This window comes from Alligator mississippiensis, chromosome 11 (assembly GCF_030867095.1).
Source record: "Alligator mississippiensis isolate rAllMis1 chromosome 11, rAllMis1, whole genome shotgun sequence".
NCBI lineage: Eukaryota > Metazoa > Chordata > Crocodylia > Alligatoridae > Alligator > Alligator mississippiensis.
This window is the reverse complement of record NC_081834.1, coordinates 51,495,291-51,514,645: the sequence shown is the minus strand read 5'-3', so window position 1 is coordinate 51,514,645 and position 19,355 is coordinate 51,495,291. Positions and strand designations below refer to the sequence as shown.

Below are 19,355 nucleotides of genomic sequence, written 5' to 3'. Positions count from 1 at the left end.
GGGCAGAAGCAATTGGTGACGGACAGGGGGGACAAGGCTGAACTCCTCAACGAGTTCTTTGCCTCAGTGTTCCTAAGCGAGGGGCAAGACAAGTTTCTCACTGGGGTTGTAGAGAGGCAGCAGCAAGGCGCCAGGCTACCAAGCGTAGACCCTGAGATGCTGCAGAGGCACTTGGAGGAACTGGATGCCTTTAAGTCGGCAGGCCCGGATGAGCTCCATCCGAGGGTGCTGAAGGCACTGGCTGACATCATTGCACAGCTACTGGTAGGAATATTTGAACATTCATGGCGCACGGGCCAGGTCCCGGAGGACTGGAAAAGGGCCAACGTGGTCCCCATTTTCAAGAAGGGGAGGAAGGAGGACCCGGGCAACTATAGGCCAGTCAGTCTCACCTCCATCCTTGGCAAAGTCTTTGAAAAAATTATCAAGGCTCACATTTGCGAGAGCCCGGCAGGAAAAATTATGCCGAGGGGAAACCAGCACGGGTTCATAGCAGGTAGATCATACAAAGCTTGGGTAGATGTGATATCTTTTATTAGACCTGCTAAATGGTTGGGGGGAAAACTTTTTTCCAAGCTTTGAGGTTTTGCAGGCTTCTTCGGGCATTGGAAGACTCTGCTGTTGTGTGGTCCCCAAGGTAGAAAAGAAGCTGAAGTATAACAAGAAATCTCACAATGCAGACGAATGGCTGTTTAAAAGACAATGGGTAGAGATAGGAGGAGCCGGTGAAGGGAGGGAAATGTGTGAAGGGAGGCATTTTCTTCTTTAAGCTACTTAAATGTTCCAGCAAAAAAACACAGAATATCATAGATATCATTGGGTATCATAGAAAATTAGGGTTAGAAGGGACCTCAGGAGGTCATCTAGTGCAGCATGTCCCAACCAGTGGGTCACAAGAACATATGAACGGGCTGTGAACAAACTTAAAAAATGGATCAATACACTATAAAAATGGATTCTCCTTTAAAGGAGAAAAACACGGGAAACTGTGGGTTTTCCCTTGCAGTTTGGCAGTCCCAGCCTGCAAGGGGCTGCTTGCCCCCTCCCCCGCTGCTTCCCTGCATCCCCACTACCTGCCCCGTGCACTGGGGGTGCTGGTCTGTGGGGTGGGGGGCAGCAGGTCAGGAGTGAGGGGCACTGGGCCAGGATTGGCCATGGATGTTTACAGATGGGTCCTGGTACAAAAAAGGTTGAGAACCACTGTTCTAGTGCTTCTAGTCTAGCCCCCTGCCCAAAGCAGGACTATCCCCAACTAGATAATCCCAGGCAAAGTTTTGTCTAGATGGGTCTTAAAAACCGTCAAGGATGGAAATTGCACAACTGCTCTGGGTAACCTCTTCCATTGTTCTACTACCCTCTGAGCGAGAAACTTCTTTCTAAATGTGACATCGTTTACTAGACCAGCTGAATAGTTGGAAAACCATGGTTTTTGCAAGCTTTCAGGTACAAATACCTTCCATCAGGCACAGGGAAAAGAGGTTCCTGCTCTCATCTGCAACCTTCCTGCACAGCCTAAGCCAGTGGTTCTCAACCTTCTTTTCTACCAGGACCCATTTGCTAAACACTCATGGCCAGTCCCACCCCAATGACCCTCGCTCCCAACCCACTGCTCCCAGCCCCCCGCTGCCCAGTGTGTACAGCAGCAGGTGGGTGTGTAGGGCAGTGGAGGGTGTGTGGGGCATGGGGGGCCCCAAGCAGCCCCTTGCAAGCTGGAACTCTGCCAGCCTGAAAAGGAAAAGCCACATTTTCCCACATTATTCTCCTTTAAAGGAGAATCCATTTTTGAAGTTTGTTCTCCACCCTTTCATGTATTCTTGTGACCCACTTTTCATTTATTATGACCCATGGGTTGAGAAACACTGACCTAAGCTAACATGGCAGGAGTGCACCGTGGGTTCTGCTCTACACACCTGTCAGGTCCTGCAGCTTTCCCAAACTCCATGTCAGGATCTGAGTTTTTTTCCTTGTAGGAATGCAAGCCCTGGTGCCCTTTCTTATATGCTTCTAGCCACACGAGCAGTGCCAAATCGTTCTTGGTAGGGCAGGTCTGGTCTTACCGGCAGCTGAGAGTCCCATTAGGCTGCACTGTGCTTGTCGGTCCCCACCAGCACACATACTGATGCATGCTGCTGTACCTCTAGAGGATGTGGTGTGGTTTGGGTACAATCCTCTGAGGGCTTGTCTGTATCACCATGGCAGTGCCCATGCCAATGTCCCACCCACCCTACCTATAGACACATGAATTCTGCTCCCTTCTACCAGGAGAGTGTCCCATAAGAGCAACTGTTGAAGGAATAGAGTTAATTCTCCTTTTACACCTAACCATGAGCCCTGCCTTACTGACACATGCTGTTAGTTTTACTACCAGGAGCAACCCAAGCCAGCAGGATTATACAAAGTAACACTGCTCAAACTGCGTACAAAGTTTCAGGCTCAGGATTTGACTGGCTAATGGTCAATTTAAACCAGATTGGGACTGGTTTCACTGGAAATCCAAAATAGTTCCACCTGTCTGCTGTTCCCTGCTAGTTATTATGAGCACTGATGGTCACAGTATGCAATTATGTTATTCCTTTATCAGTTTAGGGTTTGTTGTTCTCTTAAAACCTCTGGACATTTGATCACCAGGGCTGGATTTTCACCGTGACAAGATGGGATAGACCCATGGGAAGATTTGTCAAAAGCACCCAAGGGATTTAGGAAGCATGAGTTCTGTGGAAAGTCAACAGGATCTGTGCCTCTGAATGCCTTTAGGCCTTGTAAAAATCTTCTCAATACCCTAGTTAGAAAGTTAAATAAGAAAACAACAACAACAAAGATTACATCCCTCCCTTCTCCCTGTCCCGCCAATCAAACAGTGAAGCAGACACTACTCAATTGAAATTCAGACTGAGAACTCAGATCCCCATTTCCACTTGTGTACAACATTTTATGACTAAGTGCTAGATTCAATAAAGAATTAGGCACCGAATGTTGGCCTCTGGCAGAAATTAGGCTCCTAAAACCAAAATCAGAGCCTAAACCCTTGTGCTAGGCTTCCACCAATTCCTGGAGCTGTCTAACTCCATGGGCCCCTCACTATCTCACCTTGCACTTCTCCAGGGACCTAGAGCTATGTCTGTGTATGCCAAGAACTGCTCCACTCATTAGAGGGTGCCCAGATCTCAGCTGAGCCTGACTGGGATCCAGGAACTAAGGGGGCCCGGTGGGGCCCAGCCCAGTAGATGTTCTCCGAGCAAGCCTTACACACAGAAGCAGGACTGGTCTCCACAGCAGATGCAGTGGGCACTTCTTTACTTAGAAAAGCAAGAGGAGGTGGTACCTGCTTGTCCTGTTATAACCAAGTGGTCAGAGCAGGGGCTTTCAACCGTTTTTAATAAGTGTATCCCTGGCAGCCCCCTTTTTAATAAGTGTAGTGCTGGGGCAGGGGTGGGAAGCACACAGCTGGATGGGGAGAGGGGGAGGCGGGCGGCCAGGCATGGAATGGGGAGGGGTGGCAAGAAGCCGGACGTGGTGAGGTAGGGGGTAGCAAGTGGCGGAGTGGCGGCAGGGTGGCACCTGTGTGGCCCACCGAAGGAAGCCGCTGCTCTCACCCCACGCCAGCTCCTGTGAGGCAGCAGTGCACGGTGGTGGTGCTCCGTCCCCCAGGTACAACCTGGGTCTTTTCAGAGTATCCCGGGGGGTACATGGAGCCCCAGTTGACAACCCTTGGGTTAGAGTATGGGTCCAAATGGAATCTGCAGTTGGTTGCTGCAAAGTAGCACAGCCTCGAAAGGGGGTTGATGCTGCGCTTCCCTCCCAGCTTCTAGCTCAGTAGCTAGGAACCTTCCAGGGGAGGGGAGGGAGGAATAGGCTATGTGGTTTAAATTTCCCCAAGGTGGGAATTCAGCCTGGGCTCTCCTTGAGTTAATGTTGTTTTTTTTTTCCAAAGTTAAAAAGTTGTTTTGTTTTGTTTTTTTAATAATCATAAAATTCTAGGAAGGCCAAACCTGCAGAGCCCATGAGCTCGGTAAAACAATGTCCTGCATGGGCTAGGTAGCTTTTTCTAACACACAGGGGAATTGATGAAGAAATGAATTATTTGGTAAGATGATACAACAATACAAGACCATCTAGCTTGGGTCACACCAGGAGTCCAGTGAGTGGGCACCAGGCCCTTCAGAGGAAGGTTCAAGAACAGTTTTAGGCACATATAGAGTGGTCTGACCTCTTGAATATCTCAGCTACTATACATCATAGTAGTACTTGTCCTCTAGGGCAGGTTGTGCTTACCAAAGAAACATGGATGCAGCAGCGGTACCCCAAATACAAGATCAAGATCTGATGAACTTTCCCTGTTAACACCAGAGAAGGAGTACATGGATAGGCAGGGCATTGAAAAAGGCTGCAGCTTCACAAATACTTATTTTTGGACAAATGTGCCTCCCTGGGTCCATCCAGCACTTGTCCTCAGCCCTGACTTCCAGACAGAGCATATGGATTGTTTGTTGATAGAGAGCAGCTCTAGGGACGCACTCTGATGCTGCCAGGACTAGACACTGGCAGGCAGGGGGATCCGAACCGAGGAATAGGCTGAGGGAAGCTTTTCTACGTAACTGCATTAAACCAAATTCAGGTGTGACAGAACACGAGCGCAGCTCCCACTGAAATCACAAAGGTGGGAATTGATTTATTTCCTCCAAATGAGTGGATGCATATTAAACTAGGGAAGAATCTGGTAGAGAAAATACAGGATCCATTTCCCCTCGTCTTCAAACTGGTGCAAATGAGGGATCTCTCACGGGAACCTCTGGGTCTCTTTCCCCTTTCCCCAAAATCAGTGGACTGGCACCAAGATGAATCTGCTCTCCCACCCTCCTATTCTCTCCTTCTCATGGGACTGCCGCACCTCCTTTTTGCCCTTCCAGATAACTACAGCCCTCCAGATCCCTGCAGAGCTACAGGGGAGGGCTGTGCCTATCAACAGCAAATAGGCAGAGCCCTTTTCTCCCCAGCACCACCTGGGGTGACAAGGAACAATAGTAATAAGCTGATGGAGAATAGGTTTAGATTAGAGATCAGAAGGCAATATTTTACAGTTAGGGTGGCCAAAATCTGGAACCAACTTCCCATGGCAGTGGTCCTCACCCCTACCTTGGGCAAATTCAAGAGGAGGTTGGATGATCACCTGTCTGGGGTCTTGTGAACCAAGCATTCATTCCTGCCTGTGGCAGGGGGTCAGGCTAGATGATCTGTTCAGGTCCCTCCTAACCCTAGTTACTATAAAACTATGAAACTATGAGGCAGGAGAGCACTGGATACTTCTCTACCCTCTCCAGGTGACTTTATGCTGTCAGGTACTGTCTGGGCAGAGATTAACCCAGGCATTTTAACCTACAGAATTGGAGAAATAAGGAAGTGATGCAGTATGTCAGGGTGGGCTCAAGTAGTCTGGTCTTTCAGGGGCATAGTCTTAGCTGGCAGCCTCTGTCCCACAGCCAAAAGAAAGGGACAATTCTCTTTCCAGTGAAAGAGGTAGTTGGAAAAAGGAAGATGGCAGCCTCACTGTCAGCATCCAAAAATACCACCTGTCCTGCTTCGTAGTCCAGAAAGACTCGGATTCTCCTAGGGACCTGGCACAGGGTGAAAGGGGTCTCAGGGGAGGTGAGAGCCAAGAACTGGCCCCAGCAGTAGCGTATAGCCCAGGTCCCCTGCTCAGGGCTCAGGCTGAGCTGCCCCTTCCTCTTCACAGACTCTGTGGCAACCCCTATAGCCCAAGCTCCCCAGACACCTACATCTACCTCCCAGTAATGCCTCCCCGAGGTGAATCCCTCCTGGCCCAGCACACAGTAATCAGTGTTAAATCTCTCAGGATTGTTGGGAAGTTTCTGCTTAATGTCCGCCAATCTCACGCTTTTCAGATCCTCAGATAAGAGGAGGCAGGGATGAACCGTCTTTGGATCCAGAGTTATATTTGCTGTTGAGAAAGATGGAAAATTAGCGTATAAGGAGATTTCAGTCCTGAAGGAGGCTGGAATCATCCCTCACCTTCCCCAGCAGTCCTTTGCTGACTGGGACATCCCCCCGATCCCCTACCTCTTGGGACTGCAACCCAGGCAGTGGGCCTGGGCAGGAATGTCACTGCAGCTCCTTCCCACCAGGCCCTAGAGACACTGCTCTCACTGCAAAGCTGCCTCTCTGCCTCCTCCCTTGCTAGAGCGATTTCAAAGTGTCATTTATCAAGCTCACATCATAATGATTGTGCTATAGGAGCAGCAGTGCTCCGATACCGAGGGAAGGATATTACCAAATCTTCCAAAACAGGCTCAATGGAGAGAAAGGAAGTCTAAGGGCAAGAATTTCTTAGACTGAAAGTACATGGCAGAGCAGCTAAACCAAGTGCTAGCTATTATCCTCTTCAGGACCAGTAGCACAGTTGCATTTAGTTCAGGATTTCCCAATGTGTTGCCTTACCAATTCCTTGACACTGGGGAGAGGCACAGGTGTCTATCACATGAGGCACAGTACCCCTTCTTCTCCACGGCATGTCACCCTGCCCAACAGTTATTTAGCTGGAACATCCAAATCTAACCTGCCCCCCCCCCCCCCCAATCTTATTTGTAGTGCTTATTCCCTACTGTTGAAAGCCTTTGCTTTTTTTGCACTCCAAAGTACTAAAAACTGAAGCTTTACTAGAAATGGCTTTCAAAAACCAGAAGAATTTCAGGGGAGGGGTTGTTTTGTTTTTTTGTTTTTGTGAAAAATTATAAGTATTTGCTGTTTTTTACAAAAAATTATGGCACTTTCCATTTACTCATATTTTTTGAGCCATACATACAATACTAGATTTAAGTTTTCTAAGAAAGAGATTGCTCCTAGAAACTCACCTTTTCTGCTTCTTTTTTCTACACCCTGGTCTTTCTCCAGTTCAAGGAGCAGAGTGCCTAGAGAAGGGAATGATATTGCATGCTGTTTGTGACTCTTACGATATTTCTCCAATTAAAAATGATTATGATTAACTACAAACATGAACAGAGGAAAAGGAAGAGGGAGAATAATGAAATACAGACTTCATAGTATGATCAAAGGGAAATGTAACAAAGAAACACTCTGCACAATGGGATTACTGAAGTAATCTAGTCCTTTCAGGACAGGTCGGTACAGGCTGTCGAACTCGCCCCGTGCCCGGGGCTGGAACTGGACTGGGGGCTCCTCCATAGGCGGGATCCACAAGACTACTGTCAGAGCCAGTACAGCAGCCATGAGCATAAGGACAATCATGGTGGCCACTGCAGTGGCCACCACAATGGCAGCAGTAGGGCAAGCCTCCATTGGCCACAGCCACTTGCTGTTGCAGAGGTCATGCAAGCAGCTGCCAGCAAGCGGACTCAGGGCAAACAAGGCTGTGTCAGCACAGGCCTTGTTTGCCCCTCGACTGCTGAGGGTCAAGTCTACTGAGGTCCCAGGGGCCCAGACTCTGCCATGTGTCCTCCAGCTCTTAGCACTGGGTGTGCCGAATTCCTCGCAGGGCATGTCTACACTGCAGTCACTGCTTGGGCTGCAATGTAGTAACACATGCCCAAGTTAGCTTTGAACTAGCAAGCAGTGCTGCTGCAGCACCATGGAGCTCAGTGCAGGGTAATCAGCAGCTGAGCATTTACCTACCCTCTTGGGCAGGCTGTGCACTCTTCCTAAACTGTTGCTATTCATTCATAAACAAAAGTTAGGCCTGTTACACACTATCCCATGGGAAAATGTGACATTGTTTCTGTCACTTGGTTCTCGCCTTTTGTGACTTAGGACAGGGATCAGCAACCTTCCACTAGCAGGGAAGAGGTGAATTAGCACAGCTTGGTCCTCTTGGGGCCAGAGGTAGCTATTGATGGAAGCAGAGGGCTGGAGGTGGTGTTTCATGGAGGCGGCAACTAATTGGTGCCTTCTCATGCAAATATATTTGGCAGGCTAGATAAAATCTCAGAGGCCAGGCCCAGCCTGTGGCCCATGGACTGCTGATCCCTGACTTAAGATGATCAGGTCATTATGACCAGTGAATCAGATTCATATGCACATATTTATTTTTATCCTATCTGTGTTTCTTGATCATTGTTTCTATTAAGAACATAAGAACTGCCATTTACTAGGCCACGCCATAGGTCCACCCTGCCCAGTGTCCTGTGTCACACAGGGGCAGAGAGTGAATGCTGAAAAGAAGAAAGAGATGGGTATGACCAGGGTTCCCCCCACCCATTCCTCTTCCACTTCCAGCCTCCAGCATTTAGGGTCTAGGAAGTTTTGATTCAGAGGCTGTATCCCTAACCCCAATGCTCAATAGCTATTGATGTACCTTTCCTCCAAGAATTTGCCCAATCCCTTTTTGAATCTGGTTAAACTGTCAGTTTCCACAACAGCTTATGGCAATGAGCTCCAGAGTTTTATTACATGTTGTGGGAAAAAGCAGTTCCTTTTTTAGTGATTGCCCCAGAAAAATCCCCCATCCCCTCTTCTAATTCAGAAACTGTACTGTGATTTAATGTCCTCATGGAGTGTTAGTAGCTAATTGGTCAAAGCTCCTCTTCTCCTGCAGTTACAGAAACATGCCTCCCTTCCCCTTCCTCTGTACCTTTAAAAGTCTTCAGAGTCTCTTTCAGAGCTTTATTGATCCGGTAGGAATTGACAACTCTCTTTTCCAGCTCAGGAGAAACACCCACCAACTGTTGCAACTTCGCCTTCTCGCACCTGAAGAGGAACAGAATGGTTTCTTCTTCATTTTATCGACTTTCTACACTGAATTTCATGCCAGTGGAAACTGCCAGGTTGAGGTGCCTAGGGGTTGAATTCCTCTCTGCATTCCAGCCTCAGAGGAGACACCACCCAAGTCCATGACACTGCATGCTTTCATGGGAGACTGGTGCCACCTTAGTCAGGAGGGCCATGTGCACCCCCCCAGCGACCAGTTAGTGACGGGGGAGGTTCCCCCACGGCCAATCACACCATTGGGGGTGGGGTTCCCCCCACAGCTTATTGCACCAGCTGGGAAGCAGCTCCCCTCCTGCCTGCTGCCCATCGCCTGAGCAGAGAGCCTGCATATCGCCACTACATGCTTCCCTCCTCTTATCGCCAACACTCCTAATTTGCTTCATCTGTGACTTGAAGAGAGATCACTTCAGAGGACAGGAAAGCAAATGATGGACTGCAGCCAGTTCAATCCTTGGCTTCCATGCAATGATTACTGATAAATTAAATTAATAGCTACTAAGAACTAACCAGACTCCAAATGAAGCGTTACAAGGAATGAGAAGAAGGAACACACCTGGTCAAAGTGCTTCTGAAATCCTAGAAGAGGGAAAAGAGAGAGAAGTTAGGTCTCGCATGCTATACACACGGGATTCTTCCTGCTCTTGACAGTATGACAAATAACAATAATTCTTGTCAGCCCCTGACCATCTCTGCCTCTCTGCAGAGCAAGCCAATAATTCTTCAATAATTTAAAACAGCAGGAGCTAGAGTTGGGACCCAGTTAATCTATACTGATGGTGCTGTAGTTAGCAGAGCTCCATTCCTAGCAGTTAACTTAAGGTCTTTCTTGGCCAATGTGGTCAGCCACCTCTGTAGAAATGGAAGACTGCTGGTAAAAACATTTTTCATTCCCAGAGATGTTTAGTCCTTGGCTCTGCAAGTCATCTGGGTTGTTCTCTGCACCTCTGTTCCCCATCCATGTAGCAAGGATAATTGTTCTTAACACACAGTGGCTCATGGGGATGGATTCATTAGTACCTATGAGGTTGTCAGGTGCTGTTGTGGTAGAAGCAGATAAACATATATGGCAGATTTTGCATACATTAACACAAGCAAAAATAATGTTTTGTGACAATGCATTTGATTCATGCCCACCTACATATCTTATAGTCTGGAGGTTAATAATGAAAAAGGGAATATTTTCTTTGCCCCCTTCAGAAGTCCTTGTGACACTGGCAATAATTTATACCCTTGGACTTAAAACATTCAAAGAAGGGTTTATCCATTCATTGGCCTACCAGACACTTCCCGTGTGACCTTGTAGGAGATAATTTACTCTCTGTGCCCTGACTCTTCCTGTGAAATGGGGGTAGTAATCTGCTATTTCCAGTCAGGGTATAAAGACAAAAAGTTCAATGAGTTTTCAGTGAGCCTGAGTTCACATTGGCTCTCCAGCACTAAGACTGAAGCTCAGGTGCCCTGAAATACTTAGCTTCTTGATTCACATGCATGTAAATAGGAGAGAGGCGCCTAGGCCCAAATCCTCAGTATTTAGAACATTAATTCCTGGTTCAAATCAAAGGGCAATTAGGAGCATACATGACTTTGTGGTTCTAATCATGAATAATTTGGGAGGATCAGGGCTTGAGTAACTCGCCCATGGTTACTTAGAGAGTTTCTGCCAGGGCTGGGACTTGGGCTTCGCAAGTCCCATGAAAACACCTCAACAGCTAGTCCAGCAGGAAAACAGCATCCCTTGATCCACAGGACTCAGGCCCTATGAGGGGGGCATAGCAAAGCACCCATTCCCTAGCTCACTCGCAATGAGCAGCCATGCCAGACTGAATGCACCTGATCCTGGAAGCTCAGCCATGCTGGGCCTAGGTCATACTGGGATGAGAGACCACCTTGGAGTCCTAAACACTCTAAACACAACCAAGGAAACCTTACCCAATATTTGGCAAACACTGAACAACAGAAACTGAATGAGTGCCAAGACCTAAACAAAGGGTTTAGCCTGACGAAGGGTTTTTGAACCCGAAAGCTTGCTTAATAAATAGTCTCCAACTATTTGGGTTGGTCTAATAAAAGATATCAAATTCACCCAAGGAACCTTGTCTGCCTATGTCCTTAGACCAACACGGCTACAACCTAAACCCCTGCCAAGACCTAATTCATTCCTATTGTTGCTATTGAGCTGATAAACAGGAATAAAAGGAAGTGTTCTCCTAAATTCTTCATAGCTTAGTTTCATAGTTGGTAGGGTTGGAGAGGACCTGAGCAGATCATCAAGTCCGACCCCCTGCCATGGCCAGAAAAGAATGCTGGGCTCAAATGACCCCGGCTAGATGATTATCTAGCCTTTTTGAAGACTTGTCTACTTGTCTCTGCCCTCCTCATACTACTAACTCAAACATCAACCCCTGCTTCAGGTCACTGATTTGACATTTCTCAGCCAAACTGGGGCAAGTTGATGAAGGAGTAAATTCTGGAGTCCAGGAGCTGTAACCGAATCCTCCACTAGCAACTCTCACTACTATCCACCAGCTCCAGGGCTTTCATGATTGCAAACATAGCAAGAGAGGTGGGAACAAGTCCTGAATGCACAGGGCAGCATTCTTCCCTCCGTCCGTGGGGAGGGCTTTGGGGTTTCTCTAGTGCAATCTCACCTGCAGCAGCTCACTCACTGGCTGCTGGCACTTCCCCTCCACCTCAGTGATCAGGTCAGTGAAATGGGAAATCTCCTCAGAGAGCTGGATGAATGTTTCAGTTTTCTTCTTTCTAATTTCCTCCTGCAGTTGTTCCAGGTGTGCCAGCAGGTGGTGCTCTTGCTGTTGCAAGAACTGGTGCAGTTGCTGAAATTCAGACACCATCTCCTGCTTGTCAGCTTCTGTCCCTTCCTAGAATGAACAAACACAAATGACAAGGGAGAGGGCAGGTTAGAAAAGTCTGGTGAAAGCCTGGGACACTTCACAGAGCCTGGTAGGGAGAGCAGGGGAACTGAATCCTATTCCTGTGTAAGCAGGAAAAGAGATTTGCTAAGAAGCCCCTTCCAGAGTTGGCATTTTCAGGAGCTCTCCAGATTGCACAAGGTCTGTCAAGAACCTGTGAGTGCTGGGAGAATTATGGTCTTCCATTCGCACTGGCCTGTGGCCATCCCCATCCTTCTCATACAGCAGACGACTGCAGGAGGTAGGATTCAAAACTGCACTGTTGGATGCACATACACCTGGAGACTGTGAACACATGTGCACATGTGTATCCACACACACACACACACACACAGAGTCTACACTGTAACCAGAAGCTAACCACCCAGATACACATCCAGGGTCTTAGGCAAGCTTGGACAACACAAGCTGAAGCTGGTTTGTTGCCACACCTTCACTGCTCTCATTACCTGAGCTTGTTAAGGTTTCATAGTTCCATAGTAGCTAGGGTCAGGAGGGACCTGAACAGATCATCTAGCCTGACCCCCTGCCACAGGCAGGAATGAATGCTTGGTTCACAAGACCCCAGACAGGTGACCATCCAACCTCTCCTTGAATTTGCCCAAGGTAGGGGTGAGGACCACTTCCCTGGGAAGCTGGTTCCAGATTTTGGCCACCCTAACTGTATAATATTGCCTCCTGATCTGTAACCTACACCTATTCTCCATCAGCGTATTACCATTGTTCCTCATCACCACAGGTGGTGCTGGGGAGAATAGGTGCAGCACCCTGCATTTATCTACATTGAACCCCATCCTATTCTCATCTGCCCACTTTTGTAGTCGGTCTAAATCTAGTTGCAGCCTCTCTCTCCCTTCAAGTGTACCCACCTCACCCCACATCTTACTGTCATCAGCAAACTTGGACAGCGTGCTTTCAACCCCCTCATCCAAGTCGCTGATAAAGATGTTAAACAGTGCGGGCCCGAGGACTGAGCCCTTGGGGACCCCACTGCTCACATCTCGCCAGGTTGAGTACGACCTGTCCACCACTACTCTCTGGGTGCACCCCATCAGCCATTTTTTTACCCATCCAATGGTGTAGGCATCAATGCCACAGTTGCTTAATTTATTGATGAGGATGGGGTGAGAGACAGTGTCAAAGGCCTTCTTAAAGTCTAGAAAGACTATGTCCACAGCAACACCATCATCCAAGGATTTAGTTACCTGGTCATAGAAGGCAATCAGGTTGGTCAGGCAGGGCCTGCCTTTGATGAACCCATGCTGGTTGCCCCTGAGCATGATCTCCCCTGCAGGCCCCCCACAAATGTGCTCCTTGATGATTCTCTCCAAGATCTTCCCGAGCACCGAGGTGAGGCTTACAGACCTATAGTTACTTGGGTCCTCCTTCCTCCCTTTCTTGAAAACTGGGACCACATTAGCCAGTTTCCAGTCCCCCGGCACCTGGCCAAATGACCACGAATGCTCATTCAGCTGGGCCAAGGGCTCCACGATGACCCCTGACAAAGGTTATAGCCAAACTTCCTAACTGCAGCATAGGCTTGGTCTCAGTAACACACACAGAACACTGTACGCACACATGCATGCATGCTTGCACACACACCCCCATGTGTATACAAATATGCAGAGTATACAAGCTCAAACAGCTTGTGTATCTCCACATAGTAAGCTTATATAAAGAGACAGTGTATACATAGACACACACAAATAGTACGTGTGTACACACACAAAACATAGTACATAAAACTTTTTGGAGCACACAAAAATAGTACATAAAACTCCAAAGATCTGTAGAAAGGTATCTGTACAGGCACTGCAAGCACACATACACACACACATAATGTGCACAAATATAAGCATGCACACATGAAGTGCAGAATTGCAAGCAGAGATTGAAATGTAGGATCTAACCCTTATTAGTGGCTGCACCATTCCTTCACATTCTGCCCTGAATAAGAGTCACAGTTTGATCTCTGCTTCCTATGGTGAGGAGGAATCTGAGCCAGACATGATTTTCTTTGCTGACTTAGCTATGTTGGCCAGCCTATTTAAAGGCTGGAAGCCAGGCTGTGTTGCCTCCCCACCCAGTTGCATGGGAGTAAGAAGAGAATCCCAACAGTAAGGGCACTTCATGCAGGGGGGCACTGTACTCAGTGATGTGGGTAGCCCAGAAAGAGGAGCAAATGTGTTCTTATCCCTTTGTGCACATGTAAAGGACAATCCTGGATTAAACCCTGTATGCATTCACATAGAAATATGGGCACACAATTGCTGTATACACACAAAGATACAAGAAACACACACACACATGTGTATGCACAGACACATGGAGAAAAAGGCTGTCTGTATGCAATCACACACATACAGTATTATATATAAAGAAACATATCCAAAAATGTTGGATGTGTTTCTTTATATATAATACCGTATGTGTGTGATTGCATGGGTCTCCAGAAACACACAGTTAAAACACGAGACACCATATACTCAGCTATCAGCTGGGTATTGACTACGGGAACTTACCATCCACTCCTGGCTTTCCCTTTCTCCACGCACTTGAAATTCTTTGAGCTTCTCTCGCTCTCCCTTCAGAGTCTGCAGGTGGGTCTGAATTTGTTCCTTAACAAAGGGGAAAATGTGTGTAAATTTTAGTGGTGTAACAACAATAAATTAGCTACCAGCTCAAAGAACTACCTCCTGGGATTCTGCTTCTACACTCATAAGCCTGAACTAAAGGATCAGCTGAAACAGTGCAGAGACAGTGGCTGCCTCATCAATAGATCTAGTATTTTTTTCCTGCATTTCTAAACCTCTTTTTTATGGAAAATACCTATTTTTGTTAAATAAAACATTATGGATTGCACTACCGTGGAAGAAAGACTAAGGGATCTGGGACTGTTCAGCTTGGGGAAGAGAAGACTGTGGGGGACTTGGTGGCCGCCTATAAGTATGTAAGGGGTGAATATCAGGAGTCGGGAGAAAAACTCTTCACTAGGGCACCCCAGGGGAGGACAAGCAGCAATGACCATAAGTGGTTAGAGGATGGTTTCAGGTTGGATGCAAGGAAGCACTCCTTTATGGTAAAGGTGACCAGAACCTGGAATAGACTTCCCAAGGAGGTGGTGCATCCCCAACCTCGGGAGACTTCAAGAGGAGACTGGACAGACACCTTGCTGGGATCATTTGATCTCAGCAGTATTCCTACCCAGAACAGGGGGGTTGCACTAGATGAACTTTCCAGGTCCCTTCCAGCCCTTAGTGTCTATAACTCCATGACATTTTCTTAAGGAACAACCCCTCCCGCCCCCTGCCCACCCACTTAACCCCTAACCCCCTAATTCAAAAAATGAAAGCAGAGGACGCTTTTCACAGGAGAAGACATTCCTTTCCTGAGCAGCGGTTCTCATAAACTTCTCTCTATAATCTTAGCACTAGAGGGAGAAAGAATACAGCTGTGTTCATGTCTGGTACCTTTAGCTACAAATAAAATGCTACATTGCTATGATTTAGTGTCTGACTGAGTTCTTTCCAACTTAACACCATTGATTGGAGGAAATGATGGCCAGTTTCTGAAACTAATCCGCCAGGATCCCTTGGGACTCTTTCACTAGTCAGTGCTATTGGCAGTAACAATTCAGGAAGCCTAATACGCAAAATCAAAATTGCCAGTCTTGATATCTGAGTGATTTCAGGATATTTTTGGACTCTTACTTTCTCATTGGGATTGAGCCGAGTGACACAAACACAACCGACGCTCTTTCCTCTGTTGCGCAGTAAACTCTTGGAAACACGGGCCCTGAATGATGTTTGCACAAGGTATCTGCACCAGAGACAAGCAATGAACCCTGGTCCTTTTTAGCACCACCTGAACAGCTTTTCTTTTTGGTAAAGCTCCCTGCTCACTCTCCACCAAAGGAAACCCCAGATTTGTCCACTGACCCACAAACCCAGGATTGCTGGCTCTTACCCTCATCTGTCCATAGCTACAGCTACATTTACAGCTACAGCACTGCTGTTATCTCAGGAACCTTACAAAACTCACATCAGGGACATCACATGAATCATCACATGAATCATCAGGGACGTGGGTGATTATCTTGTTCCATTCATTCTTGACAGAGGCACCTTCTTGAAGGAAATGCCTCACGCTTTATTCTTTTTAATGGACAGTGTGGTACTGAAATGCTGAGACAGCACTGCTAACCACAACTGCCTGGAGTGAGGGGTCCAGCAGGGGACAAGCTTGGATGGAGCCAGAGAACAGGGACATTCGGGGGCTCAGAGACAGCACGAAATTCCAGGGAGGAGAATCTACACTACTGTGCAATTGAAAAGAGAAACTGTACAGGATGCATGGTGTTCCCTACCTTGCATTTCTGGGCAGCCTCTTCCAGCAGCAGCACGGTGTGAGAGCTGTGCTCCGGAGATCTCTCACACACCACGCACACGGCTTCCCTGTCCTCCTCACAGAACAGATCCAGGCTTTTCTTGTGTTTCACACATAGGTTCACCTCTGCTTCTTCGACACTGCTCCGGCTGGAGTCCCACTGTCTAACTTTCCCTACTATATTTGCCAGGTCCCAGTTGGGCCGGAAGTGTTTTTTCTGGATCTGGCCTCTGCAGATGGGACACTCCATGCGGTGAAGCTGCTCACAGCACTGAGAGATGCAGCTCCGGCAGAAGTTGTGTCCACACTCAACACTCACTGGGTCTGTGAAGTACTCCAGGCAGATGGGACACTTGGTTTCATCTTGGATCTCCCAGTCAGGAATCAGTGAGGCCATAACTGCTGAGATCTCTGGGGTTCTTCTTATCTGATCTTTCTATGCCTTAGAGCCAGCAACGCAAAGACTCTTTCCGTAACGTATCAGCTGTTTTCTGTCACATAGAAAATGAGCTCTGGTTATGCCGTTAGACGTGTTAGCCTAGAAAATGCACCCCAAGGCAAGGCAATTTTCAACCCTTCTGCCCTAGAGAGAGACTCCCCACCTCTTCCACTGTGTGGTAATCCATTGACTTGATGATTCTACAGTGTGTAGAGGGGACAGATGCAATGCTACATGGGTAACTCTCTGCCAACCCACACAATCAAAGTGCAAAAGGCTTCACACTAGCTCTGTCCCCCATAGCAAATCAAAAGGCTTCTACCCATTGATATCCACCCTACTCCGGGTGAATTGCACATAGACAAGCCATTACTAAAGCAGAAATTCAAATTTCAGCTGGAAGGTCTGACTCCTTATTCCTGTGCCTAGAGAGTTAAAGTGTACTTACTGCCTGGGGAATGCAAACAGACAGTTGCCCACTGCCCAGTAGCCTACCTAAAGGTGGTGACAAAGGCACCAGCCCTGGATGCCAGTTTAGAGGGGACACAAGAATGACAGCCACCCCTGCAGGCCTGCCTTGGGGTTTCAGCATGCTACATCCATCCCCATATTGTGGTCTGTACTTCATTCAAAGCCCTGGCAGTCCCTCTGAGCATGGGGTACTTGGCCCAGCTAAAATGCCATTTTTTTCCCTTTTTTAATTTTGGGGCAGATGAGATCATTGAGGTTCTAGCACAGCTGGCCCGGCTACCCAGGCCTCTAGTAGCCATTCACACACTTACTACTTAGCAGTTCCAGATGCCAAGATGTGCTGTTTCTTTTCTTAGAATTGAAAGCAATCCAGAAAGTGCATCGATAAAGTCATATTTCCAGTTTTATCTGGAGTCATAAGCTTCTCTCTCTCTCTGCCCTTCTGTCTTGACTGCAACTTTGGTGATTTCCAGGAAATAAAACGACGTGATGCTCTCTGCAGCCAGCAAGAGCAAGTACAACAGTGACTAAATATCACGTGGTGTCAGTGGTATGGAGGAAAGAATAACAGTGCTTTTTATAGCACCACCCAGAGTGAAACCAGAACCAGGGTCACAGGCAAAATCAGCCCTAAACACAGGCTGGGAGGAGCTGACCCTAGTTTGGATGGCGCTTTCCAGCTAACTTTCAAAAAGAGAAGGAGGGCATTCTACATGCACTGGGCACAATTCTCAACAACGTCAAGGCCAAACTGCATTGCCTAAGTGGTGTAAAACCTAGTAGAACTAGGTCCCTGAATATACACAGAGTAAGAGCATCATAGATTGAGCAGAATACTTTGTGCATCCTCATCTTATACACACATGGCCAACAGTCTAATGACATTCAGGGGACGCAGCTAGGGAGATGAGTGGGTACCATGCTCACTCTGTGCTCCAGCTCCACTTGGCTACTGGAATGGCACACACAGCACCATTGCACCTGCTGTAAATTGAAGAAGCCCCAGTTGCTCTAGAAATACCAGCAAAGGCTCACCTGATATGGCCACACATGCACACCCTTCAACTGTCCTTTGCGGACTATGAGCCAAATGAACTTGGCCTGCCTGGAGCCGAGTATCTAGCCAGTTTTGCTCAGGCATATATGTGAATGCAAGCTATCCAGCTGTGCAGAGTCAAACCTGATCATATACTAGTGATGTTCAGCCAAGTTCTGAGAGATCCTTTTAAAGGTGCTGTGGGCGCCACACAATTTTAGCACTGTTAAGTGTGCAAACACCTGCACATGACTCACAAGATAATCCCAGAGATTTCAAACAAGAATCCATAGTATTACAAACTTTCTGACCTGCTCCAGTCTGAGTTCTCTGCAACAGAAGAATTGCTCTATTTCCATAGTCCAAAAATGAGTGAAAGCTCAGAGCTGGCATTTTCTCAGGTGGGCCCGAAGTCTAAAACCATTGAGAACCACTCTTGTACATGGCTTTTTATTTTGTTAATGGCCAACAGATAAGCCATGAAGAGCAACTAGAGCTGAATCTCTTGTGCTCTGCACAAGAACTCACTTCAGCTTCTGTCAGCAGCAATCGACTGCTGGCGTGGTCATTTTCCTCTTTTGCAGGTTTATCTTCCAGCTCTGCTCCCAGACACCGAGAGCAGAGGTGGGATCAGAACTTGGACAAACAGAAAGTTCAAGTTGGTTTCAGCTGCCCGTTGCCTTGCTGACCTGAGACTTAGTCGCAATCAGAGGACAAGGAATTTAGTGCTATGGGGGAACTGCAGTGATAGTTAAACATCAGCAATACAGACCAAATATACTTTCCAGATATGTCCTTGACCAGCTTCCTCTATGGAAACCACAGCCTGACCTCTGCATACCTGAGATCCCTTGCACACACAGACAGGACTTTGATCCTAGGCACAGAAGAGTTTCAGGGGCTCCTGGTGTCTCTCACACTCTCTCTCCTCCTGGCGCTCCCATTTCTGCCGGGGATCTCAGCCATCTGGGCATTTCTATCACTCTCACCACCTCTCTGCTTGGCCTGATGTTTCTCCGCTGGGCAATTTCTCTACACCAAGGGCAGGAGCAGGCTGTAGCTGATTTCTCCCAGCACTGGGCAATGCAAACTTGGTACAAATTGTGCCCACAGTTGGACAGGCACCAGGTCTCTGAAATAATCCAGAAACATAAAGCAAAAACACTTCAATGGGTGAAACTTAGTAAAGGACCACAGATCCTTGAAGGGAATATGACAAAGCAGGTTTCTCTTCCTGATGTCCCAAAAAAAGCAGGCAGGCTGGCAGCAGCAAAGGCTTGTAAATTATTTCCCTTCCAGGACCTGTCTCCTGTTATTTGCTGAGCCTGAATGAGTCAGCTGTGTGCTATCGTCAGAG

The 19,355-nt window shown here is 47.6% G+C and overlaps 1 protein-coding gene across 2 annotated transcripts; it reads right to left on the bottom strand.

Moving 5' to 3' along the window:
* Window positions 1–4,644: 4,644 nt before the first annotated feature.
* On the bottom strand, window positions 4,645–19,223 carry LOC102575226 (tripartite motif-containing protein 10). 2 transcript variants are annotated; one of them, XM_059714269.1, is made up of 9 exons: window positions 18,840–19,223; window positions 17,274–17,458; window positions 16,033–16,543; window positions 14,189–14,284; window positions 11,385–11,615; window positions 9,290–9,312; window positions 8,600–8,715; window positions 6,867–6,923; window positions 4,645–5,956 (listed from the first exon to the last, which is right to left on the bottom strand). In XM_059714269.1, exons 3-9 carry the CDS (start codon window positions 16,447–16,449, stop codon window positions 5,439–5,441), a joined length of 1,458 nt encoding a protein of 485 aa, XP_059570252.1. In that variant the 5' UTR covers window positions 16,450–16,543; window positions 17,274–17,458; window positions 18,840–19,223; the 3' UTR covers window positions 4,645–5,438. The 2 variants fall into 2 exon arrangements, with proteins under 2 accessions (XP_059570252.1, XP_059570254.1); XM_059714271.1 differs by lacking the exon at window positions 17,274–17,458.
* Between the last annotated feature and the right edge of the window lie 132 nt (window positions 19,224–19,355).